Below are 26,733 nucleotides of genomic sequence, written 5' to 3'. Positions count from 1 at the left end.
AGGCAGACAAGGCTTGGGATCTACCCTGTGCAGTGGGCAAATCCTGGCGCCTAACACATGGAGGTGAGAATTATCCTTGAAAGCCATGGATAGCAGTCGTCTGATTATTATGGTTGTATGCACCAGCTCTTAGTGGTGCTAATAGTGTGTGAACACGTCAGTCATTCAATTACTATGCGTGAAAAAGTGCGTCAGTGCTGCCCGAGCTACAGCGTCCGATCATGTGCTGCGGAGGGCACACACTGCATTCCTATGCAGAGACCCTCCAAAACTTCTGGTTTAACCATGTAGCTGCTAGTGCAAGGGTTAATTTGCGACACGTCCCTCATTGTCATTGTCAGAGGCAGCTCGGGTCTTTACTTGGGACTGGATCTCTCAATTACATGACTTCAAAAAAGGGGGGTAAACATGCAAAAAATAAATAAAAAGGCTTCCTCCACCTGATCTATCCATCATCCTGTGCACTGCCCCCAGTCTCAGGCACTGGCCTTCCCTCGGCTCATTTTATTATTCCGCCTGAACAATCAGAAAAGGGGACTGGGCTGGGAGGAGCCAGCAGGCAGCAGTGCTGGGAGGAGCCAGCAGGCAGCAGTGCTGGGCTCAGCTCCGTCAGTAACACATGTCAGGCTGGAGAGAGAGCAGAGAGCTGAGAGAGAGCAGCGAGAGAGCCGGGGCCTCCAGTGCAGGCAGCAGGCAGCAGGCAGCAGCAGCGGCTCACAGGACTCCTCACCCCAGGAGCTGACCCCAGGAGTTGGCCAGCGACCAGGAGCAAACTTCCCGGTCCCAGCAGGCAGGATCTGCGCTTGTGGGGAGCAGCAGCACCTTGGATCGGACGGCTGCCTTCCCTATTCCTGGAGCTGGGCATTCTCCACATTGCTACAACTGTGATTCTGGGAAGCAGGGAAAGGTAAGCAACGATCTCTGTGTGTTTGTGACTCGCAAGGGTTAATCATGGAAGCTTAAAGTGCAAAGCTGAGAGAAAGTCTGCAATGTAAGTGCCCCTGGAGGCTTCCCACCCCAACTGGAGTGATGGCACATAAAGTCATGGTTGTGGGGGGGCACCTATTTGTCTGGACGTCCTGTCAGTAATCCCATGGAAGAACATTATGGGCAGCCTTCTCCAATGGCTGCTTACAGACATGACAATAGATTGTATTCAACCGCACAGCAAATGGAGCTAGACTTTGGGTGTAGGGTTCCTTCAGTGTCTGCGCACTTGGTGGGCTCCCTGGCCCCTATTCCCGCTCCGTTGTGGGACGCAGAATGAAGAAAGCTCACTAGTCCCTGACAGCAGCAGATATGTGCCCCCCGCTATAGATGCAGAGGTTTCTGTCCTCTCCCACCCCTTCCTCTACTCTGTTTTGTGTGGAAAGGATTCCCTAGCCTAATTGTAAATTGGGCGATCGCCACCCGCCTTCTCGAAGGGAGAACTGGGAAGCCTTTTATTTCTGCGAAACCCAGTGGCACGAGGATCAAAGTGGCCATAGGTCTCTGAACTGGTAATCCACCGACTAGCCTAATTAAAACCCACCTTACAGTTTTGGGGTTTTTTTTGTATTACAAATTACCCTCCTCCTCCTCCGCCTCCCTTCTTCTTCTTCTTCTAGAGATCTCCATTAAACAGGAGTCGCTGCTGTTGCCTCTAGCTGCCACTGCTGGCTTCCCTCTACAGTCCCTAAATTGCCTGGCTATATAATTTATGTAGCAGTTCTATTAAAGTTAAAAGGTTTTTATTTCCTCGACTGCGATGAAACTTGATGAGCGCCCTCCCTATAAGTTATCTTGAGAGTCCTTTCTGGTCAGTAAAGAAGGATTCATCTCTAGTAGATTTAATCAGCATTAAGGTATTGCTTGTCTTTAAGAGCTTTACTTAATGTGGTTACTGGATGCCTGGCGCAGTGTCACGTTTCTTTTATTATTTTTTTTTTTTTTTACCTTTTGACAAGGCTTGAGGTCGGTCATAGGCTGTCCTTCTAAAAGAAATTCGAAACTAAGAGGGGAAGAAAAAAAAAAAAAAAGGACATGAAAACACTTGGTGGATTCTGGGCAGGAAATGCAGATTCATTTAGGGGTTGGAGATGAAATTGTTACCAAAAGCCATTCGTTGAGTAATGCATCAGATAAATCAATTTACATAAAGGTATGATGCATTTGGGTACACAAAGATAATGGCTTTTAGAGTGGTTCCGTTTCCCAAGTCCTAGTGTTTTGTTACAGCTTAAAAGGTACAGTTCTGATTATAGCAGATTATGTGGTTTATTTACTGTCCTTAGCAAAATGTCTTCAAATATTGCCATCAACTTCACTGGCTCCAAACTTTCTTTTTCCCATGACAGTGTTTCTTATGTATATTTGTAAACAAATATGTAACATCGTGTCTCTAATTCTCATAGATCACTACTGGCGTGCTACAAAGTCATTATGGCATTTCACAAACCATTGATTAGAAGACACAATTAGGTCACTCTTGAAATATGATGTTTTGGGAGGAAGTACTTATGTATAGAGGGTTACAAACCCAGAGTAACATTCATTTTAGGTTCTTTTTTTATCCAAAAAATGCAGTTTTAATGCCAGCAGTGAAGTTTAGATACTGTGGATACACGATCATCTTAACTGCGTTTCCCTAGCTCTCCTTCTAGAGATGGTGGCACAGTTTAGATGAGCCCAGTTTAGGTACTTTATGCGTAAAGGGGGTTTTAAATGACAAGATTGGTGAAATGACTGCTTATGGTCCTGAGATAAAGTGGTTCTTTGCTTCTGAAATTGTGTTGACAGATGTTGGATTCAGTCTATAGGTTCAATTGTGTCTGCTCTGACTTATCTGTAAATGGAAGCCTTTTGAAGGTGTCCATTCATTGCATTTAAATTGCTGATCAAGGACAGATTAGTGATACAAAAGTGTTATTTGTTTGTGTAACAAGTTAGCAGGGCTTCCTAAAGTTCAACCCAGGTTTATTGGCTCCTAATTCCAAAATGACATTCATTGATTGCCTTTGAAATGAAATGAGATTTCAGCTGATCCAACAATAATGAGACATTGATTAAATGGCCAGCATAACAAAGGGAAAATAGCAACTAAAAAATTAGAAAAAAAAAGTCCAATAAGTTTTTACCCCTCACTTTTTTGTGATGAATATGGTAAATTACTTTGTTGCTGGTGGATCATATCTATAGAAGAGCCCTGAATGATCCAAAAAGATCCTCTTCAGTGAAGTTATTCCTGATTAATATGGTTCCAATGCAAACCCTACTACCCAACTATGCCTTCTATTACCAACTACTCATTATTTCTCAAGTTGTCCTCCTGAAGTCCTGGCACAACTTCAGACAGTTGAGAGGAGGGCTTTCAGTAAAAGTGATCTGGTGGGTGGAACCTCTTGACAGATCACTGACCCCAAACAAAATAAATAGGCTCTTCCCGTCTTCATTAATTAGCTGGATCCACTGATTTGCTACTGTTTTAGAAAACCATATGAAGATTGAAGAGCATCCTCAATAACTTTTCTTTTTTCTATTTTTTTTGTTCTACTCTTTTAGACCATGGTGAACCCAGGTAGTAGTGCCCAGCCTCCCCCAGTGACCGCTAGCACCCTCTCTTGGAAAAGGTGCGCAGGTTGTGGGGGAAAGATTGCAGATCGGTTCCTGCTCTACGCCATGGACAGCTACTGGCATAGTAGATGCCTCAAGTGTTCATGCTGTCAGGCTCAACTTGGGGAAATTGGCACCTCGTGCTATACAAAGAGTGGAATGATTCTCTGCAGAAATGACTACATCAGGTACGTGTGTCTCTACTTTTTATCTTGTGTGCCCAACAATTTCAGTCCTAACTACAGTCCAATTTCGGAGCAAAACATTGCCTGAGCCAAATCGTGTGATGATAACATCCGAAGTCCGAAGCTAATGGTTCTTTACAAATAAGTGAAATATTGCCGGATTTTTATCTGCACATAGTTTCCACTCCGCACATGATGGAACATGTCGAATCTCCTAATTACTAAACTGGTTTGGGCATCTTTGCATTCCCTTCCTTTTAGAAAATGATCCATTTCCTGACTTCTGGATGTAATCATCCTAAGTAATAACCCATTAATTGCGCAAGATGTGAGCACAGATTAATTAGATGTCCATCATGCTTCCTAATGTCATTTTAAAGATGGGAATCAATACGGATAGTGTGCCCATGCGATCTTTCCAGGTGAAACCAAGCTTCTTAAGTCATTAAACCGAAAGGCATTTGAAAGATTACATATTTAATTTAAGTGAACGCTTTATTACACTGATGCACCTGGATGCCCTGCACTTTTTAGTCTGCAAGATTTCGGTTAAGTCGTCCATAAATTGCCAATTTAGACATCAAACACAATCAGTAACATATTCCTTAAGATACTGGCTCAACTTTTGCTCTTGAAGTATGGAATGTTCTGGGGTTAAAGTAGGATCCGGTTACACCATCGCTGGGATTTAGGAACACTGAAGACCTCATTTAGTGTTAAAATGATGAAGTCCAAACGCTCTAACCTATGTCCAGCCGAATCCCACCGTCCTCAATCAGCTAAATAGAAGTAATATGCTCACTGAAAAGGCCATTTGAGGGATTGCAACATTAATTTCGCTAAGTGGTTTTTTTTTTAAGACTTAAATGTTAGGAAATCAGCACATGCTTTAACAAACCGGAGCCAGTTCTAGACTTCTCGGTGGCTGCTGTGGGCTCGACAGAATTTTAATTAAATGGAGCAGAACATGGGAGAAAAGAGCCATTTGTTTCAAGTGGAAAAATTGACACCACTGTCTTGAAGGCTTCCTATGTTACAGATGTATCCAGCAGTAAACAGCTTTCTGTAAAATCTAACTTCTGGGTACTAATTACAGAGTTGGTGTTATCATCTGGATCCCATCATTAGTTTTATTGTATATGTGTGCTTAGTGCAACAATAAGGGCTCGTTCACACGGTCTGGAGCCCTAAGTCTCAAGTTTCATTTAGTTTTTTTTATGTTGCGATAGATCAGGAAAACCTGACTGATATCCATTTGAGAGGTCTGTAGCTTCTGGTAATTTTCAGTACATGTATCGGGAACCTAAAGAGGTCTAATATATAGTGTGATCCAAGGTGCTGTGGCCATATGGGCCTGTCGAATTCTCCACGTATGCCATGGGACCTGTGCAGATAGAGATCAATGGACAAATGTCTAAAGCCACCTGTGTTCATGAACTTCTATAGATGGCTTCCTTTCGAAATGTGGTAAATAAGGCTCGAATACAATTAAAAGGACTTCCGTATCCTATCTAATACTTTTGAGATTATACAATTAAAGGTACATAAAAAATGTTGACCCCTTATGTAATCGTTGAATGGTGAAATTAAGATGCCTGTCAAAACGGGCAAGCACAAAGGTAAGGGACTAAGTAAAATGTCTTGAGAGTTTGATGTAAGGACATGGTTGTCTTTGAGAAGGACCTTCTGAGTGAGGCCAAAAAAGTGCTCCAGCTCTACCCTTCATTTCGAGGTGGGGGGGGGGTGGTGTAGTGGTGATGGTTTGAAATCCACCTCTTCCATTAATGAAAGTGCTTTGGTGGGAGACTGACATGTAGCTTACAATCATAGATTCGAGATAAAACAGGCTGACAGTGAATACACACAATTAAAAGCTTTAATTAGTGACTCCTCCATTTTCTTTTAGTCCTGATAGGTTTTATCTAATGAGATCTGGGCCCTGGCTTAGATCTGCTCGGGAATGACGTGTCCGAAATGAATGAGAGCTGCATTGCAAACAAAACATTTAATTAACAAAATTGGCCTGTAAGAGAGGGGATTATTAACCAGGGCTGAGGATTCAGACTGTTAAAGGGCCAGTGTCTGACGGACCGGGGAGGGGGGGGGGGGGGGAACATTAAAAGGATTTGGAGAGATGTTGATGTGATTACAGAATTTTTCGATTCCGCACATCTCTTGCCCTGTCGGCGGGCATTGTATCGGGCCAGCAAGATTTAAAATGCCAAAGAGGGGGCTTGAGTTCTTCACCTACGTCTTTTCCAGTACAATGAGGTCCTATCGATGGTTCTTTGCCATCGATTCTCCTTGGCTGATGGGTCACATAGGGAATGACAGTCTGTTAATGCCTGTTGTGTTATTGTCTAAGTGACGTTTTAACCCCTTGCAGTCCTGGTTTTGTGACTTTTTTTTTTTTTCCTTGAACTTGCAGTCCGCATAATTTTTTGGGGGGAGTTGTCTCTATTCTTGAACCCAACTAGGAAAAGTCAATATTGAAAACATGATAAAAATGAGTTGCGGTACTCTCCTGTCGTTTCCTTTCACATGGAATCTGGTGTAACACAACAGGCATTAATAATGGCGGTGTCTAGTACCCCCACCAGTCCTAAATCCCGGTTTAGATGGAGGTCCGCGCTGTAATTGCTGAAGTAATACGTCTGGAAGCTGACTACCCCCCCCCCCCACCTCCTTTGAGCCCCTCCTCGTTTCTTTAGAAGGAATCCAAGAGACATCATGCAGAGAGTTAATTTCCCTGGTAATCAACAGCAAGCTGCTATATTCAGGGAATGCTGTCCCTTTAATTGAACAGGCTAGGTAATTAAATGGCGTTTTTCCAATAGGACGTGCTAGGTAAATCTAATAGTTGGTTATTTAATATCACTTTGAAGTCTGCCCACTCAAGCACAATGACAGCACAGGAGCCTGTGAACTATTAGCTGGGAGAGGGGGAAAAAAATAGAAGAAAAAAAAACAAAAAAAAAACCTGGATCTCAAAAATTAATTAAATCGCATGCAATTTAGGGGGAACGTTTATCTTGATTTGTCATAACAGAATTAATTCAAGGCCTCCAATTCACTTGGGGGCAGATCTGTTACTCTGAATTAACCAAGCGTAATTTGGCAGCTTTTTTTTTTTTTTTTTCCTTCCTCCTTCTCTAATGTAGCTGCAGCCATTATGCACAGCCCTTTTCTTTTTTTTCTTTTTTTTTTTCTTAAGTATCAATAGCTCCTAGAGCTTTTAAGGTGCCTTAGTATCCAGTTAGTATGAAGTACCTTTAATGGACTTGGCTCTTGGCATCACTTTGTAGCGTTTAATACACCTCCCATTAACCCCTGGAGAGCTGGAGGTTAATGCATTGCACTCCTCTGCAGAAGGGACATAAATGAAAAAAAAAAAAGGCTTATATAATTGCTTATAAAGCCGGTTAACGCTGAAGAACAGTGTTTTAGATGAAAAATGAAATAATGCATATGACCTTGAGGACCATAAATTTCCCTTAAGTCAGTGCAATTTTTTATTTATTTTATTTTTAAGGAGCGGTACCAGAAGATCAATGTGTTTTTTTGGTTTTTTTTTTCTACCATTACTGTATGTGTTATTCAGTGAGTAGGTTTGTTATTGTTTTTAATGATACTTTTTAGAGTGGAATTGTTTTATATATATATATATATATATATATATATATATAGTACTATGGCTATGGAATGGTCATCGCTTGCAGGCATTATCTGCAGGGCAGTTCTTAAACATGTAATTAAATAGCATTGATTAAATATGTAGGCGTTATATAGGGACTATAGCCAATATTATTATTATTAACATTATTATTGAATAACTTGGCCTTCATAAATATTTGCCTTACTTTATTATGTATTTAGCCCAAATCAATATTCTTAATAATCTCACAGGGCCTGACTTGGGCGCTATGTAAAATCTGTGTCACTTGAGTGACGTCTGTGACAAGTGTCCCATGGCTCATGATAAATGTCTCTCCTTCTGTAGCCTGTTATAAAATAGGCACTGTCCATCAATCCTATGTTCTTAACTTGTATAGCTGGACACTGAACTCCATATATAAGCTCAGGTTTTAGGTTTGTTTTTTTTCGCTGTGCACATAGAAAAATGGGTTCCGGCATCAAACACAAATTGTTGATAATATAAAATATATCCTAAGAATGTATGATCAGTCATAAAGGTTATAAGGCTTACCTGTCACGTCCCTTTAAAGGGCCATATTTCATAGGCTCCGGCATTGTAAGCAAGTTTAACAAATATGAACAAGGCTGTCTTCTTTTTTTTTTCTTATTTTAAGGACCTGCCTCATGAGGACTCGTTATTTAATTAGTCCATATGCTGCACGTAAGCATAACTAATAGCATGTGGACAGCACCCTGACCAATGCAAGTCATTGAGGAGTCAATTTAACCCCCGAATCAATGCTTTGCATGTAAGAATAATAAAAAAGAAAATAAAAAAGGAAATCTGGATCAAGGGAGATCGTGCTTTGTCACTAAGTTCGCAATAAGAGGCTCACATACAGTTTACCATCCATATTTCATGTTTTTTTTTTAGTGAATTCATTACAATTAGGATCGCAAACTGTATCTGACTTTTGATTAAATTGTTTGCATGAAAAACTGGTGTTATACGGATTACATACGGATGTAGAAATAAAAAGCACAACCAACAGACACACAGCATATAAATGACAATATAGATTAAAAATTGTGTTTGTTTTTTTAATGAAAACATGATTTTGCATACTTTACTCTGTACCCGGCCTTAAAGGGGCTGTCGACTACTCAACAACCTCCTATTAATCGCCATGTTGTTCTGCATCAGTAAGAAAAGCTGCAGTTACCTCCCAGACCTGTACTGCCTCCTTTGCTCGGTCTGTTCTTCCGCTCAGATGTGAAAACTGCTGCTGATTGGCTGCAGGGGTCACGTGACATTATTTTTCTTGAAACTGGCGGTGAGAACAAGTCTCAGAGAGGAAAAGTAGTACTTTATTATATACTTTTTTGTGTGTTATTTATGCAGAATACTGGGGCAATAAAGGGGTGTCTTACAGTTGTGGACAACCCCTTTTAAAGACTCTATATTGTTACATCTGCCCCTGACCTAGTGTTCTCAATCAGCCTGCTTTAAGCATACTAACTTTCGTTGACCTGCTTCATTTAACCACCTGGTATGATCCATCGCTCCTATACGGTTGTTGAAACAGTTAAAAGTGGCAACTGTACGACATCGGGGGAATATCGAGCATGGGTGCAATACTAATTAATTGGACCCATGCATGCAATTTTCTGGCCCGGTATGGATGCCACAAAAAAATTGTACCACCCAACATATGTTGCAGGAGCTCTTCACCACACCAGATGGTCAGATCACGCAGGAACGACAGTGTAGGCAAGGGCTAAACAGCCTTCTCTACCGGCGTTATTATAGGGGGCATAGTTGTGCTCGAGTTATATTTATTGTTCTCATATTTTGGAGTTGTTGCTGCTTTTATTATACAAATCTTCAGATGTTCGTTGATGTACATCTCCTTTCTCCCTCCCGTTCGGACTGAGCTCTCTCGAGTACTTCACCCCTATCTCTTTTTAGTGCTTTAACTCCGGCGACATCTGTAGATTAGATGAGATCCAGTGACACCAAGCAGCAGAGATCATTAAATAAAATATTTACATGTAGGCAATCTCTTATGTCAGATCTAGCCTTCAGAACAATGATCTGCCTGTAATTGTAAATGGTCTCACCGTATTAGGCACATCTTGCTGTTTTTGAGATTGATTGTGTTCCCCAAATGCTAAAATATTAACGATCTCCTCCAGTCTGAAGACCTTAGCAGAGGAAACTGAAACCATTTCTGTCATCACAATTAAGGAGTCCCCTGGCTTTAATTAGCCTGACCTGGGGTGTATCTCTCACCCCCCCAGAGCTGGAGTTGGAGAGGAGGGGAAGAAAAAGCCCATTAAAGTCCAGACTGAGACTGATAGCTACTTAATTGAGCACCTAAAGCCTCGAGCCTTTTAAATCAAACACTGTCCTGCACAATCCCCTGGTTAGATAATTAACTCTCCTGCCTCACAGAAACCCTGTGAAAACAAGTTTTTAGAAAAGGCTACAGTTACATAGTTGCCTTCATTCTTGGCTCAAAGTGAAAAGCAATTACTTCTCGTCATTTACAAGGGTTTACGTTCAACCGAGATTTTTCAATTTCCAGAAAATGATATAATTAAATATTCGGGCCTATACAGACGTGATTTGAACATTTCCCATGAAAGAGGGAAAAACATTTTTTTTTGACCAATCTTACGTAAGGGAGCGTGAGAAAAGGGAAGTACAAACCTATCGTACTGGACAACGTTAGGGAAATTGGGTTTGACCTACAAACGACCTTCATGCACTAAGACTGATAACCAACATCCAGGCAATTATAAGAGGACAATAGATAGTATTGTATTGTGTAGCGAATATGGTCTTGGGTGGTTATTTCATACAAAGGAGTGAAGACAACATGGGGCTTACAATGCAGGGCCTTGTTTAAAAAGCACTAAGGGCTTCTCTGGTCCATTGACTGTACTTGTTACCGAATCCAACTTTAATTGGGTAGCCCGCCATCTTCTTCAGTGATCATTCATTTTGTTACAGGTGTAGCATGTACCTGACAAATTATTTGTGCCGCTCCATAACTAAACACAAGCGATGTGGGGTTGTGATATACTCGGGGAAAGGCCACGTTCATACGGTCAGTATTCGGTCAGTATTTGTAAGCCAAAATTAGGACCGGAAAAGTATAATAGAAACATGTCGCCACTTCTACATTTGTCTCCCACTCCTGGTTTTGGCTTCCAAATACTGGTGTATTATAATGAAAGTCTGAACTTGGCCAAAGGGTAATATACGTTGACCAGGTCCGTGGTTGCATATATTGCTTAAACCTATAGCTGTTGATAAGTTTTGGTAAAGTTATTGAGATATATATTTATTTTCTACATCATGGCAACGCCTGAGACTTGTCCTTCAAAATATCTCATGATATATGTCTCAAATACTACGCACAATAATAAAACAATCACACCCTGTTGTTTGCCTCGCCTGTCAATTATATGGCACACCATGGTAAGATGATACCTGTCCTACATAGTTGATAGTCGAGCCGCGATCCTTTAGAAGAACGAAACCCAAAGGAGTCATAAGCGGATGGCCAAATGTCCAAGTATAGAAGAAGTCACCTGAGGCTTTTCAGGAACTGTTTATTCTGGAACTGCCCTATAGAACACATTGTTGCTTCTTCCATAGCAGTGGATTTGGGGATTTGGCTCTTGGGGACTGAATTTTAATAAGTGTTATACTAAAATTTGGTACATATCTTCTTCAATTTTTTTTCTTTAATTTGAGTCTTGGCAAAATGTGAAAGAATCTCCAAGCTTCCCCCGCTTACTATGTATTTCATACGTCACTACATGTAGTAATTAATCTATTAAATAAGCAGAAGTCGTCTATATGTTGGGGATCGCTCACACATGAGGACTCCATAATGGTAATGACATTCTACTTACACTCTGATCTGAGTTTGATCAGTGTCCGTTTACTGTGATCCGATTCTTTCGGTGCGGAAAACTTAGTTTCTCCCATTTTCTCTATTGTCTGTGTCATCGTAAATCGGACTGCACTTGGATGACATCCGAGTGCAGTCCTATGTTACACACACCTCAGTAGACTTGAATAGATGTGTGGGATCTGATTTGCGGATCCACTTGCAGCATGCTGTTAATTTTTTTACATTTTTTTTTTCACCACCCACCGATTCGATGTAATAAAAAACAAAAAAACGCAGAACTGCACTGCCCCATAGTATAACATTAGTCCTAGTGCGGATATAACATTGGCTAGCACTAGTGCAAGTGAGACCTTCGGTGGAACACATGAGGGTCTTCAACCCCTTTTAAGATAAGTTATCACGAGCGTAAAAGAAAGCCTCATTTTCATTCAGAAATGATGGACATTTTTTCATCTGTGTGACATCTGTATGGCATTTGTTTTTATTAATCGGAAGTTAAATATAATTTTACTTTATTCTTTTTTTTTTTTTTTTAATTCTGACAGTCATCTACACAGCCCAATTGAATAACATTACTGCAAGCTCTGTCCATGTGAGGACTTTTTTTTTTTTTTTCCAGACAGCACTCAGACCGAAAATACTGTCATGTGAACTTTCTTCCTTTTTCCTTTTGGTCAGTCGTTGCCTACTGGAGACCATGGACTAATGCTGATTACTAATTTGTTTCCCAACTAGATACATTACACCACTGCAGTTTGTATACTTGGTTTAGTGATAACTTTTTGATGTATGTAAAAAAAACAAAAAAAAAACAGGTTTGGCACATTTATGATATCCATCAAGATGTGTAAGAGTTATTAACCTGAGATCTTATCTATCTAAACTAATTATGATCTGAAATGTTGGGAGATTGTTCTCCATTTTATTTGTCTATTACTCTCTTAGGCAATGGCTTTAGGACTATTACACACTTTAGTAAAAATAAAATTGACAAAGTAGAGCAATGGCTGACACTTGTTAAATGAAAACAGAGGATTGGCTCAAAGTTTTGAGATTCAACCCTGACCAAGTGAAGTGGCCCCAATGAATGGAGATGAGTTTTAATACCAGACTATTATGGGATGCTACTGAAATAATAGATTGTGGAAATTTGTAGATTTTCTGTATGTTGAAAGAAACTATATTTTTTTAAAATCTTTTTAATGATCACTTTTTTTTTTTTTTGCCATAGGTGTCTAGTATGTCAGGAGTTTACTTCTAGTAGGTTGGTTTCACACAGTGGTTATCTGGATCCTAAATTTAGGAAAAAATTATTTTAGACACGGGCCCTATAATGATCATGAGTTATCGCACATTGGAACAATATACACGTAGCAAAGTTTACTTAGCGGGTGACATTTTCTATGCATTCAAGCTAAAGTATAAATTAAAGGGGTTCTGCAGCCTTGTAAAATTGATGGCCCATCGCCTCATGGCACAACACCGCAATGCCTTGCATGCCAAAAGTATGGTGTAGTCAAGTACTACCTAGCTTGGTATTATTACATTTTAAAGGGAACCTATCATGTCCCCAAACGCAAATAACCTGCAGATTTGGGGTTAATCTGTGGGTCAGTAGGATTCTAAAGCTGTAAGACCGCCACACTGAAAGTGCCATCATCAGGGTGGAACACTTATTTTGGCTGGCAGCCTCTGGATTTCAGTCAGAGACGTGTCATGGTGGTTCGATCACTGCTTAGGGGTGGCTACAATCACGCCCTTGTAAATTGACTGACAGCCGGCTCTACAGCATGTCAGTGAAGAGATGGCTGTCAGTCAGTGCCGGTGCTCGGTTATAGCCACCCCTACTCTGTACTGAGTGGTGACTGAAGTCTCATCAACACGTGTCTATGACTGAAATCTGCAGGGAATAGTTAACTTCCTCCTGGCAGCGGTGCTTTCAGTGCAGCAGCCTCATAGCTTTGGGACAATGTCCTACAGATTAACCCTATATCTGCAGGTTAATAGTGTTTGAGGACCCGACCGGTTCCATTTGCAAAAAAGCTGAAGCATGTACACCAGTGTTTCCCAAACTCCAGTCCTCACGGACCCCACAGGTCATGTGTTCAGGATTTCCATAGTGTTGCACAGGTGAGAGAATTCCTGAGGGCTTGATGAAACTTCCACCACCTGTGCAATACTCAGGAAATCCTGAGAACATGACCTGTGGGGTCGGTGAGGACTGGAATTTGGGAAACACTGATGTACACAATTGCTCCTTCAAACAGCTGATCAGTGGGTGTGCTGACAGTCGGACCCCTCGCAAACAGATAAAATCCATGAGTTCTAGACACACAATCTCCAGTACTGGTCCTGATCCTGCATATGGATAAACCTCCCTCATATTCCAAGTATACGCTTCCATTCTCTCTGTCCATCGCTCTGGCGTCCTGATGAAAAGTTCTAGAGCCCGATGCCGGGTACATTAACATGGAGTAAATTGGCTGTGTCCACATGCAGAACAGCAGACTGCAGAAGTGTAATGTGGCTTACAAACTTGTATAAAGGTCCAGTGATTCACTTAAGTGACAAACTGTTAACGGTGGAACAAAAGATGACATTTTAATGACTTCTAATGAAGATGGCTGTAGACGGAACACTCGGTGACAGCCCTGTTTGTTTACAGTGTAACACGAGACTTAGAACTGTTTATGAAAAAAGTATCCTATTGCCATCTGCGCCTACAATATCGATAGAATCTCCAATATTTCCGACCTACATCTGATTTATAGCCGCAATCTGCCGCCACAAATCCCAGCATGCTGCCAGTACATGATGAGAGTAGTTTCATTGCTGAGCAGAGATTTGCAACCTGTGTCTTCTCCGCTGCAGAATCCTATTGGCTTCCTGCTCGTCTTTGAGTTGCATTCTACCCTGAATTCTTCATTTAAACTCACACTCCCCCCATTGAATACACATTTTATAGTTTTGGGGCTTCCCATCAACACCAGCAGTTCTGGATACACCGTCAGGAACAGGCACGAGCAGGACGGATTTGCATGGCGCCACCCTCTGTACGGGAATAACGATCCCTTGTCCTGTCGATTTGACATGCAAATCACTAGGAATAAGTTAGAGAAGTTTTTATTTAAATCCTTCCTCTTTCTCGTGATCCCAACATGGCCTAAAGATTGTCTAATTACTATGTGCACACAGCAAAATTTAGACGCAGCTACTAAGTGTTTTGTTCATGTGAAGCCACATTAGGAAAATAATGGCGATCACTTTTCAAAAGTGGCTTGCCCATCGTCTTCGCCGTCATTCTTGCGGCTGCCCCATTACCGGCATAGATCACCGTATACCGGTAACAATGTGCACGTCATTTCATTTTTAAAGGGGTATTTCAATCTCAAAGATCCCAATATGTAGTAGATGTAGTAATATTAATAATAATAATAATAATACATTATTATTTATTGTTGAACAATCAGGAATGTAGCATAGTTTTTCTGATTCGCTACGTCTTATGTGCAGGCATTGCAGGACCTTGTGTATCCATGGTTACGACCACTCATACAGTGAGTTAGCTGTTAGTGGTCATAAACATGGATGCCTAAGCTACTGCAATGCCCTACACTGGGAATGCAACATAGCAAATCAGAAGAACTATACTGCATTTTTAATTGGAGGTATCTGCTAACATTATTATTACACCTACTACATATTGGGATAGGATCTTGGAGATGGGAATACCCCTCTAAACACTTGAGGGTTTCCAGAAACCTGAAGCGTATAAAAGTGACATAAGGATCATGTGCACAGCAATCTGCTCATTGTATGGGATGATTTTGCCGCTTCAGGGTATGTGCACACGTTGCGGAATTTGCTGCGGATTTTTCCGCAGCGGATTTGTAAAATCCGCAGTGCAAAACCACTGCAGTTTTCACTGCGGATTTTCCTGCGGTTTCTTCTGCGGATTCCTCTGCGGGTTTTCAACTGCACTTTCCTATTGGTGCAGGTTGAAAACCGCTGCGGAATCCGCAGAAAGAAGTGACATGCTACTTCTTTTTTTCCGCAGCGTTTCCGCGCTGAATTTTCCGCAGCATGTGCACAGCGGTTTTTGTTTTCCATAGGTTTACATGGTACTGTAAACTTAGGGAAAACTGCTGCGGATCTGCAGCAAAATCTGCAGCGTGTGCACATACCCTCAGAATCCGCCTGAAGACTCGGTGTGCACATACATCTAGATACAGGTGAACCCGTGTCAAAAAAGCAATAAGCCAATACTATATGGAAAGCAAAGTTTTTGTTTTTAATAGACCCATCTTTAAAAAAAACAAATCAGACATCTGTTTATAAATGGACACTAGTTTCCGTTTTTTGCATTTGCATTTATTTTTTTGAATACCTCTCATACCATCCATTATGATCTGTTTCCTATAGATTTCAATCTTTAAAAGAATTTGTTTCTATTCGATTTAGATATAATTTATAATTTTTTTTCTTTTTTTTTTGGGGGGGGGGAGGGTTTGAAAAAAAATTCTACAGCCCGACTGCAGTCAAACAGGAAACCTTTTATGAAATAAAATGCCATAGATAAGCATTTCTTATTCAGGTCTAAAGGTAAGGGTGACTGAAAGCTGGCCATACACCTTTAGGCCACCCTCACGCATAAGTAATACTATAATACCGGTACTAGAAAAAAACTGTTTTTTGGTCAGTTTGCCATCTGGTTTTTTTTTCCTCCCGTATGGCTTAAGAAAAATTAATTCCAAGGCTCCTTATAGTTTGCAGCGTTAACCATGTACATCCATCCATCCATCCATCCATGTGCTGTACATGTTTTACACGAACTCATAGACTCGTATTGGCCCTTGTCATGTGTGCTGCTGGTTAAAAACGGAAATGTGCACAGCACCATAGATCATAATGTGTAGTATGTTTGGTATCCGTGAAAAACAGATGCCACATGTGCTGCAAACATGGACATGTGAAGACGGCCTAAAGGGGTTGTCCAACGAACAGTGTACACTTTAATCAATCAATCTTAGAATAGTAATAAGCTCCACAACTGGAGGAGTTAAAAATATCCTATAAATGTTCCCCTGCTGTGTAATGGCTGTGTCTGACCGTGCAGGGACAAGGTCTTCTCATACCACAGCTCCTGAGCAGGGGAGGAAGCAAAAGAGCATACAGTCAGGACAGCACTAGTGATGAGCGAGTATACTCGTTGCTCGGGTTTTCCTGAGCACGCTCGGGTGACCTCAGAGTATTTATGACTGCTCGGAGATTTAGTTTTCTTTGCGGCAGCTGAATTATTTACAGCTACTAGCCAGCTTGATTACATGTGGGGATTCCCTAGCAACCAGGCAACCCCCACATGTACTCAGCCTGGCTAGTAGCTGTAAATCATTCAGCAGCCGCGATGAAAACTAAATCTCCGAGCAGTCATAAATACTCGGAGGTCACCTGAGCGACGAGTACACTCGCTCATCACTAGACAGCACCTGTTTCTGACATCTGCAATCCCGTGCTGTCCTGTCTGTATACTCCTTTGCTTCCTCCCCTGGCCTGGAGCTGTGGTATGATCAGACCATGTTCCTGTACGGTCAGACACGGCCATTACACAGTACACAGCAGGGGCACATTTATAAGATTATCTCAGCACAGGAACATTATTTCTTTTTTTTTGTTTACACATCCAATTATGTAACTTGTATTTATTCCAGGATCTATTAATTAAAATGTGCTTTATTTGTGGGAAAATCCCTTTACAGCTCCTCATATGCACTAAATAGATGTTGCCCAAACGATCATTCGGCTGATGGCTATCTCTCCCGACTCCCCCCCCATTCATAGAAACCCTTGACTTGGCTGATCACTTCGGTCTACTCTGAGGGAGACTCTACTAGACTCCATGAACAGTGGCTTATATCGAGGTAGAACAAAACAAATTCAACTGGCTGGATCCTTTCATCCCCAACATCAGCTGTCGGGAGAAAATCTGGATAGCCCCATACACATTAAACTGTTGGCCGACATTGATATCAGCGAGTTCGTCTGACTAATGTATGGGAGCTTTTAGACAAAGGTGGGCTTACCATATGTTACCAGCTATTCCTTTGGTTACACCTTCCATTACACATGCACACTCTGCTCAGATGACTATCCATGTGTGTTCAACAGAGAGGCAAAAAAATAAATGTAATTAAAAGGCAACTCGTACATGCTGCCATCGGTGTAAGGTCGGGACAGCCCTTAACAGTTCAGAAGGTCATCTTGCCAAACTTGATGAGTTTGACAGATGGCCATTGTCTATGCACAAGTCAAAGTTTGTAGGTTTTGTTTTGGCATGAAGAATAGTTAAATAGTTATATCTGTGGTCTATCTGAACTATGAGACCCAGAATGCTCTGCATCCTCACTTTAAAGTTTCTGCTGGGACTTTTAGTTTCAGTACAATTCAGTAATGAGCTAATGTCTGACACAGAAGATTGTTTAGATCTGGGTTCTGAAACATGGCTGGGTATATGGGCCGCACTTAGAAAATATTTGAATTCCACGGACTGCATTAGTTGCAGGACAAGAGGACTTTTTCATTATTATTATTTTTTTTTTTTTCTATACAAAATTTTCTTCTGAACATTTTTGGCATGGTTTTTCTCTTTTAATGGCATTCATTATGTGGGTTATGGTACAGTTGTATAGTTTGGATATTTACGGATGCGACAATAAGAAACATACTTTTTTGCCTATGTTAGTAATGTCCCCTTCCTGCAGTAATGTCCCTTGTTCTGGTCCCTATCTTGTAGTAGTGTCCCCAATTATTCTCTTTTTTTCCACATACACATCCAAAAACGAAACCAATCCACCTCCTGTCCCCACATACTCGGCAAACAGCACCCTTTTTTCTGTGACGCCCTACACTGCGTAAAACAGGCACACCGATGTCAGCTGCCGGCCTCTGATTCGCCGGTGGCTGATATTGCAGTGCAGAGAGCCAGTCTCTGATTTGCAATACATTTCAATTGAATGTGCATCCACTGACGCACATTTAGCTGAAGAGAAGCGCTGGAGTCGGTGGGCCCCCTGGACCAGGCCGAGATCATCTCAGTAGCTCAGGTGCTCTCAGGCTACATGATGCAGACTCTGGCCACATGTGACCCTTGGACAGTGTGTTTGAGAACCCTGATTTCAGCTCTTAACAGGTCTGCTTAAGGGCGGACATATGCAGAAAAGGGCACAAGAAAAGTATTGAGCTTTGTAGTCCAATAGCTCATCATAATGCACTTTTTGTATCTCTGATAGATGCTGCTTGCTTCTTTGAAGGTTGTAGTAGTGGTCCTCTATCCTACCTCTATGCTAGATGCTGCTTGCTTCTGTGAAGGTTGTAGTGGTCCTCTATCCTACCTCTGTGATAGACGCTGCTTGCTTCTTTGAAGGTTTTAGTAGTGGTCCCTTATCCTACCTCTATGGTAGATGCAGCTTGCTTCTTTGAAGGTTGTAGTAGTCGTCCTCTATCCTACCTCTATGCTAAACGCTGCTTGCTTCTTTGAAGGTTGTAGTGGTCCCCTATCCTACCTCTATGCTAGATGCAGCTTGGTTCTTTGAAGGTTGTAGTAGTGGTACTCTATCCTACCTCTGTGATAGACGCTGCTTGGTTCTTTGAAGGTTGTAGTAGTGGTCCTCTATCCTACCTCTGTGATAGACGCTGCTTGGTTCTTTGAAGGTTGTAGTGGTCCTCTATCCTACCTCTGTGATAGACGCTGCTTGCTTCTTTGAAGGTTGTAGTAGTGGTCTTCTATCCTACCTCTGTGATAGAGGCTGCTTGCTTCTTTGAAGGTTGTAGTAGTGGTCCTCTATCATACCTCTATGCTGGATACTGCTTGCTTCTTTTGAAGGTTGTAGTAGTGGTCTTCTATCATACCTCTGTGATAGACGCTGCTTGGTTCTTTGAAGGTTGTAGTAGTGGTCCCCTAACATACCTCTATGCTTGATGCTGCTTGGTTCTTTGATGGTTGAAGTAGTGGTCCTCTATCCTACCTCTATGCTAGATGCTGCTTGGTTCTTTGATGGTTGTAGTAGTGGTCCTCTATCCTACCTCTATGCTAGACGCTGCTTGATTCTTTGATGGTTGTAGTAGTGGTCCTCTATCCTACCTCTATGCTAGACACTGCTTGGTTCTTTGAAGGTTGTAGTAGTGGTTCCCTTACCTCTTGGGTCCTGTGCAGCTGCACAGGTTGCACCAATGGTACTTCAACAACTGAGACTGCTGGTAGTGCATTCTAAGAAAGGGTAAAAAAAAGAGACTGTAACTAGCAGCTGGATGTTGCAAGGGCCCTCAAGCAGTGAAAGCAAGGTTTATTTTAGGAATTTTGGATACATTCATTTCCTAAATTCGCCCCGCCTCAGCTCTCCTCTGTGTAGTACCTGTATAAAGGGCCTGGCAGCCAAAGGCTCCTGTATCCGGAAGTACCATGTGTTCTGGGCTCCCTTCCCCCTCTCCCACCACCCTGAGCATTCTGCAGGAACGTGTCAGCGTGCGATCCTGGGCCTCAGACTAATTAGTTTTGAAATGGAGTTTTGATTGAACTCTCCAAATCGATGCTGCTGCAAAATTTGTTTCTCGGGCTTCCTATTAAAAGCCATCTTAAGGGGCAGTTTTTACTACTCTCCCTGTCGTTCAGTCGATACATTTAATAACAACTTACAGGCTATTTTCAATAAAGTGGCGACAGCAAATTAGTAGTTTGAACATGACAAGCCTCCTGCAAGATCAGATTCAGAAAACTCCGGGCAATTAGTTTTTTTTTTTTTTTCTTCTTTCCTAAGGAGGAAGCATGTTCCTGTAATGAGAAGCACTGGTAGTGGCGAAGACTCATTATTAACCCCTGCTGTGCTGCCAGGCAAAGCCCTACATTCCAACTGGGTGGCAGAGGGACAGTTGCAGTCTTGCTATTGTGTTTTGAAGACCACCATTAATTATCTTGAAGGCTGTCTCTTCAACTGCGGGGACAATTCAATTGCAGAACCTCTTTAAAAGCACACTGGGCATTCCTCAGTTTATTTCAGAGATATCCTAGGGGTAATCATACTTGAACAAGGCTTTCCAAGTGATTATTGAAAGAATGACATAGTTTGGAAAGTTGTAGGTGGGCAGCCTTTGTAGCTCGGCCTTCAATTTATTTTCTAGGAATGTTTTTTTTTTCCTCTCTCGGCTCTTATGTAAAACATTTTTTCTAAGATTGGTTTAATGTGTTTGAAATTCTAGGGAGATTCTTTAATCAGTGGGGCAGCTGAAGGCATTGTGCACCTTGCACCGCACGGACAGGGTTCCAGTGACCTCTTACTGCTTCGTGTCTCCATATAGTGCGCTGTACGGTGGCACACAGGGATAACCAACTCCATGTACACACATTTCAAACTGCTTTATCAACCTTCAGTTTGCGGGTTTCTTTGGTAGATGTTGAAGTGTGCAATATGGTAGATATTGGGGGACAATATAAAAAAAAATCTTGAAACTTTAAAAACTTTTTTTTAAAACTGTCCAATTATTCTGTGATACAAAATACCGTAGTTGAACCCAGATTAGAGCACGGGCTGTTTTATAATTGTTACAAAAATGTACTATAGTTTAGATCAACATATCATTTGCGAAACTTTAATTCCTGAGGGTACAAGAGATGGGGAAATATCATTCTTCACATTACATCCTAATTGATATTGTAAAACATATCAGTAGGATTGGAAATGTTACAGATCTTAGTCCAATCCATGACTTCATTTAGTGGCCAGTTGAAATACCTAATGGAGATAATGGGTAGCAGCATAAAGAATTGACAACATTTGCAATTACACAAGTTGTATGCTGACCATATACGAGTATCAGAAGGCATTCTGGCTGGTCAGTTGTGCGTAGGAAAGGTCGTATGACAGACAAAGCTGGCACAGAAGTATAGGCACCCATACACATTGGATAACTTGGCTGAAATCCACATTTATGGGAGAGAGAATAGTTTTAAAGCAATGCTTGTCATAGGCTAGGCGCTATGTTGGAGTTTTGTGGGAAACCTCAAACTTTTCTGACTGGAACCCCAAAGGAACCATTCCCTAGAATGAAGGTGGAATTTCTGTGGGCACAGTCTGGCTTCCATCCTGGCAATAGTCTACTTTTTCATACATGCTCAAAAATTCCAAAAATAAATAAATAAATAGATTATATAATCGATAATTTTATAATATAATAATTTTTACATAAATATACTGCTAGGGTGGAGGCCACACGGTGCCTACAGTGACTGTTGGCTTCATGCGGGGTTCCCATCAGAGTATTTTTTTTGAGGATTACAACATACACTGACATGGTGACCTGTATTAATATGAACCTAGCCCTATGTGTATGGGCAGCTTTACAGTCAATGCCATTTATAACTATTAATGGTGTCTGGTATTGTAGCTCCACACCTAGAAAGTGAATTTAGGTGTGTAATACCAAATGCAACCTTGAAATGAGTGACCCTGTTTTGGAGAAAGAGAGCACATCCACGCTTGTGTAACTCCTTGAAGTGGAAAAAGTCAGAATACAGGCTGCTACTTATACAGCCTATATTGTTCCATGAACTATAGACATTGACAATCAATGACGGGGCTCTTTATATGATGACATGACTTCATAAATTTAAATTCTCTTGTCAGAGACATATAAAGTAACAAACTAAGCTTTTACTCGGCCTCCATGGGTCCATCAGTACCTTTACACCACTCCCCAGGTCTATTTTGATTGGCTGCAGTCGTGACATTTGGTCTACAATGCTACTGCTAATCATTGGGCTTATTGGCCTGTGCTGTCTACATCAGTTGAACCCAATGATTAGCTACAGTGGTTATGAGCTTTGTAAACATAACATATTGCTGTATCTGATCAACAAAGACCAGAGCAGCTGCAGAGAGTTGGTGCTATTCCAAGGAAAGTAAAAACTTATTTCACACATCTTGGGCCATGGCGTAACAAAAGGTAAGGGGACATTCCCTTTAAGATCATGTGTATAAATGGTTAACTGGAGCAATGTGGATGATTTGGTTAGGTCCGAGTGATAACTTGAAATTGGTGATGAGCGAATGTGCTCAGATAGGGTGATATCCAACCAAGCTCAGGTGCTAACCGAGTGACACACAATCCCTGAAGTGTTTCAGCTGTTTAACGGCCACTAGACATGCAGCCGTGGGGGCTCGAACATATTTTCGAGCACGTCGAAGACACTCGGTCAGCGCATGAGCATGCTCCGATAACACCTTATCCCAGCACATTCTCTCATCACTATTTGAAATGTGATCCCATATTTAGACCTTTTCGTCAATTGCTATGCCCATGTACATGTCGGTGATCATAGGGTATGACATTACCTAGGCATTGTCCACTTTTTTAATTTTAACTCTGTAAAGTGTGATTTTTTTTTTTTTTAAGTGTCATTTCCCTTTAGAGAGTTCATTCAGATAAAAGGAGAAATTTGCAGAACATGTTTTTGGAAAATGCTAATGGCGCTTTCCCTGTAGCTGCTTTACTAATGGTGTGTTCTTTTTTTTTTCTTTCCGCTTCATCAAGCGGGTCCAGACAGAATCCATCTGAAAAAGATGTCATGTGCACATACCTTTTTAAAGAAGGAGTTCTTTTCTCAAGTTGTCCATAGTTGCCCATAGCTTTCCAGTCTCTTCACGTCCTGGTTTCTGGCAGAGAGTGCTCTCATTGAGTTACAGTTCCTCTGATAGTACAGCTGTAGTATTAGAACTATAAAGCCTGGCACACATTCTGCTGTAACACATTCAGTCTACACTGTTTGAGTCTTATCAATCACTAGATTTATAACAGCAGCTTATCAGGAGCTGAGTGGTAGGAGGGAGGGTGGCGAGCAGCTAATTAGTGAATACAAATCAATGGGCTGGTCAGAGGTGGCTTGGATATTGGGAGTTAACCACTATTTTGGAATGTAGCTGCTGCTTATACTTAACCAGGGTCTGGGCAGGAATTACGGTAGCTCCATGGAAGCCAACTGCACACTACGTGAGATAAAAGCTTTCATTGCAGGAGAATAACAGCAGATGAGGGAAAAAAAAGCATGTCAACTGAAAACTTACATATTGCAATGTTGTCTGACTAATTAAAGAATAATAAAGCTTAATAACTTAAGCATACCCCCTTTAAGGCAACTATACAATTCACTGAGCCACCAATAGACTCCAGCAGTTGGATACAAGAGGAATGATTTTTATATCTTTTTCTATTTATTTTTTTTAAATCGACCAATCACAATGCATCTTTTAATTTTCAATAAATTGTTGCATTGTGATTGGTTGCCTTGGGCAGTGATAGACTACTTATCTTCATATCCTTGTTGCCCATAGCAACCAGTCCAATCCAGTTCACACAGCTGAACTGTTGCTATGGGTAACAAAGCCCTTGAAATAGTTTTATGGCCTCATATTCTCTGAGAAATCCCTAAACATTAGGCCTAATACTTAAATAAAATGGGAAAACTAGATAGCAAGCAATAGGAATCCTACTTTAATGTATATATAATTATTTTTTGACTGGCCGCCAGGGTCAACTTCTCACAGGTGTGATTTTTTTTTTTTTTAACCATAATATCCCAAAGTTCTAATAGAGAAGGAAATGTAACACCATTGTCCTTTCATTGTCAAGCATTCAGTGCTCTAATCCACTATAAATAATAGGCAAGCCACTCTAGATTCAATTTGGGATCCGCATAAGCTTTCCCTTTTAAATTAAAAAAAAAAAGTTCAGTAATTAACATCTGTCCATTTGGAAAAGACTTATCCTTGGGTTCTAGATATTATGAGCCAGCCACTAGTGCCTCCTGAAAGGCAAAATGTCAAACGAAATTAACTTTTCGCTCGCTTGACGGAGGTAAAATGCAATCTTCATTAACTAACGTGTGCACTGTTTTGGTGAGTGCTTAAATGTATTAAAAAATTATGTATATCATTTTTTTTTTTAATTTCCCACTTCCTCCCCCCTTTCAACACTACTCCCCCCCAGCCCCCCTATGGCAGATGTTGTGGTCTCATTTGATTGCATAGGAAAACTGCAGTGATACAACAAACACCCAGAGAGATATGATGACAAATGGGTCCAGATCCCGGTAAATTACTTTCTGCTCAAATCGAAATTTCATTCAGTTTGTTGCTAGCAGAGATGAAGTAATCTAAATTGTGGACTCAGGAGCAGATAGAGGGAAGTCGGAGCAAGCATTTCATTATCAAGAGAGAGAGAGAGAAGGTTAGAATGAAAGAGATGAGCGGAGGCAAATCTAAAGTGTTGACACTATGATTGAAAAGGTTAACCCATACACATTATATATCAACCTGGATAGCAGTGACTTCCTAATGGAAACTCTGCTCTGATGGCGGTTTGCTAGAGTTTCAATACACCGAGCATGATGTCTTCTTAGATATACAATCAAATCCCCTTAACCCCTTTGATGACTCATATCTCTTGATATGATTAAACCACAAAAAAAAAAGAGTTCTTCAAATAATTTCAAGGACACAATGCATTTAAACTCTAGTCATGAATTGTATCTGTTTTAGATTTTTGTTTATGATCAGCCCCGGAAATCTGATAAAAATGTGGGCTTGCATTTTCTTGAGGTGTAAAGCCTGCGTTTTTTGATTAAATCCCATGACTCCATGTGAATTAAAGGGTTGTAAAAAAATAAAAAAACATTTATATATATATATATATATATATATATATATATATTGAAATAAAAAAAATAAAAATTAAAAATATTATAATATTTATATTATATTCTTTTATAGGTGCAGTGCTGGACAGAGGACATGGGAGGGGGCAATAATTAAAAAATGTATATATTTTTTTGTTTATTATTGTCCTCTCCCATGTCCTCTGTCCAGCACTGTACCTATGATCCATTTTGGAGCTACAATGTATCATTAACCATGATCAATCCTCATTTTCTACCTTTTTTGTGTCGCCATAGGTTATTTGGAAATAGCGGTGCTTGCAGCGCTTGTGGGCAGTCAATTCCAGCCAGCGAACTGGTCATGAGGGCACAAGGAAACGTCTATCATCTCAAGGTACTTCTACAACGCTAAACTTTTTTTTTTAATCAGAGAAATGGGGTATTTCATGGTGTCTGGCATCAAAGGAGTTAAACCAAATCCCCATTAGAGTTTGCTTAATCACTTGATTGAAGCTATGATCTATAGTATTATTTTATCAACCTTTTTTTTTTAGTTTTTTCTTCTCCGTTGATTAATTTGTTTCTGTTCCCTTCCCTCTTCTGCCGTGCAGTGTTTTACGTGCTCAACCTGTCGGAATCGCCTCGTCCCAGGGGACCGGTTTCACTACATCAATGGCAGTTTATTCTGCGAACATGATAGACCTACAGCTCTTATCAATGGTCATTTGAATTCACTTCAGAGCAATCCACTACTGCCAGACCAGAAGGTGAATACTTGACTCTTTATTAACAAGCTTTTTTTTTTTCTAGGAGGCTAATTGGCACAATTATTTTTCCTGTCCTTATTTGCATTTCTTACATGATTAGGGCCATCAGATGCAGAACAGATCTGATTTATTTTATGCTTATTATACTTAACTATAAGGAAATACATATGGGCTTGTTCACATTTTTGTTGCTTTTTTTTTTTTGCGCTGCTATGCCTTTATTCAGACACTGCACTTTTTACCTATTCTAATGAATGCATTAAAACCGCACGTAAAGTGCAGTTTTCCTGCCATTACTTCTGCACTCTAGTGTAGAAAAAAATCTGCAAAAAAATCACCGTTTGATCTTACCCCAAGACCACCACTTTACCTAGCCCAGATATATATACACTTATTATTTGTATTATTTGAAGTGCTGACTTTGAGGAAGCAAAAATGACCTCCAGCAAAATGGTTCCGGCAGCGGCACCTGCGCAGTATCCTCTCTTACCGATAGATGCTACTGTGCATGCACTGCCGCCATGTTGCTGCAGTTTGCCTCCTGGTAAAATGGCGAGGCATGCGCCCTAGCATCCATCGGCAAGTGATGCTCTCAATCTGCACAAGAGATGCCCACCAGTGGATGGGGCATGCACCCATTAAGAGCATTGCTTGACGATAAATGCTCCTTCGCATGTGCCGCCTTTGCCATTTTGTTGTATGCAAAAAAATTTTGGCTGCAGCAAAATAGCATCAGTGCTTGCGCAGTAGCATCTATCTGCAAGCAATGGATGATACTGCGCATGTGCTGCTGCTATTTTGTTGGAGCAAAAAAATTGACTCCTGCAGTATGGCGGCAGCTGGAAGAGAGAGATGCTACTGCGCAGGCGCTGCTGCTGGCACGATTTTGCTGCATCCAAATTTATTTTTTCAAAGCCAATACTTCT

The 26,733-nt window shown here is 40.9% G+C and overlaps 1 protein-coding gene across 1 annotated transcript in view; it reads left to right on the top strand.

The window, feature by feature from the left end:
- The first annotated feature begins 614 nt into the window (after positions 1-614).
- Positions 615-26,733, top strand: part of LMO4 (LIM domain only 4) — a 41,335-nt gene continuing 15,216 nt past the window's right edge. The window contains exons 1-4 of the mRNA XM_077277519.1: positions 615-907; positions 3,541-3,779; positions 25,338-25,434; positions 25,652-25,807. Of these exons, the coding sequence (XP_077133634.1) occupies positions 3,544-3,779; positions 25,338-25,434; positions 25,652-25,807 (489 nt within the window). The 5' untranslated portion in view covers positions 615-907; positions 3,541-3,543. The remainder of the gene's footprint in view (positions 908-3,540; positions 3,780-25,337; positions 25,435-25,651; positions 25,808-26,733) is intronic.

This window comes from Ranitomeya variabilis, chromosome 8 (genome assembly GCF_051348905.1).
Source record: "Ranitomeya variabilis isolate aRanVar5 chromosome 8, aRanVar5.hap1, whole genome shotgun sequence".
Classification (NCBI taxonomy): Eukaryota; Metazoa; Chordata; class Amphibia; order Anura; family Dendrobatidae; genus Ranitomeya; species Ranitomeya variabilis.
Note: the sequence above shows the minus strand (reverse complement) of the source record. Positions and strands in the feature narration are given on the sequence as shown.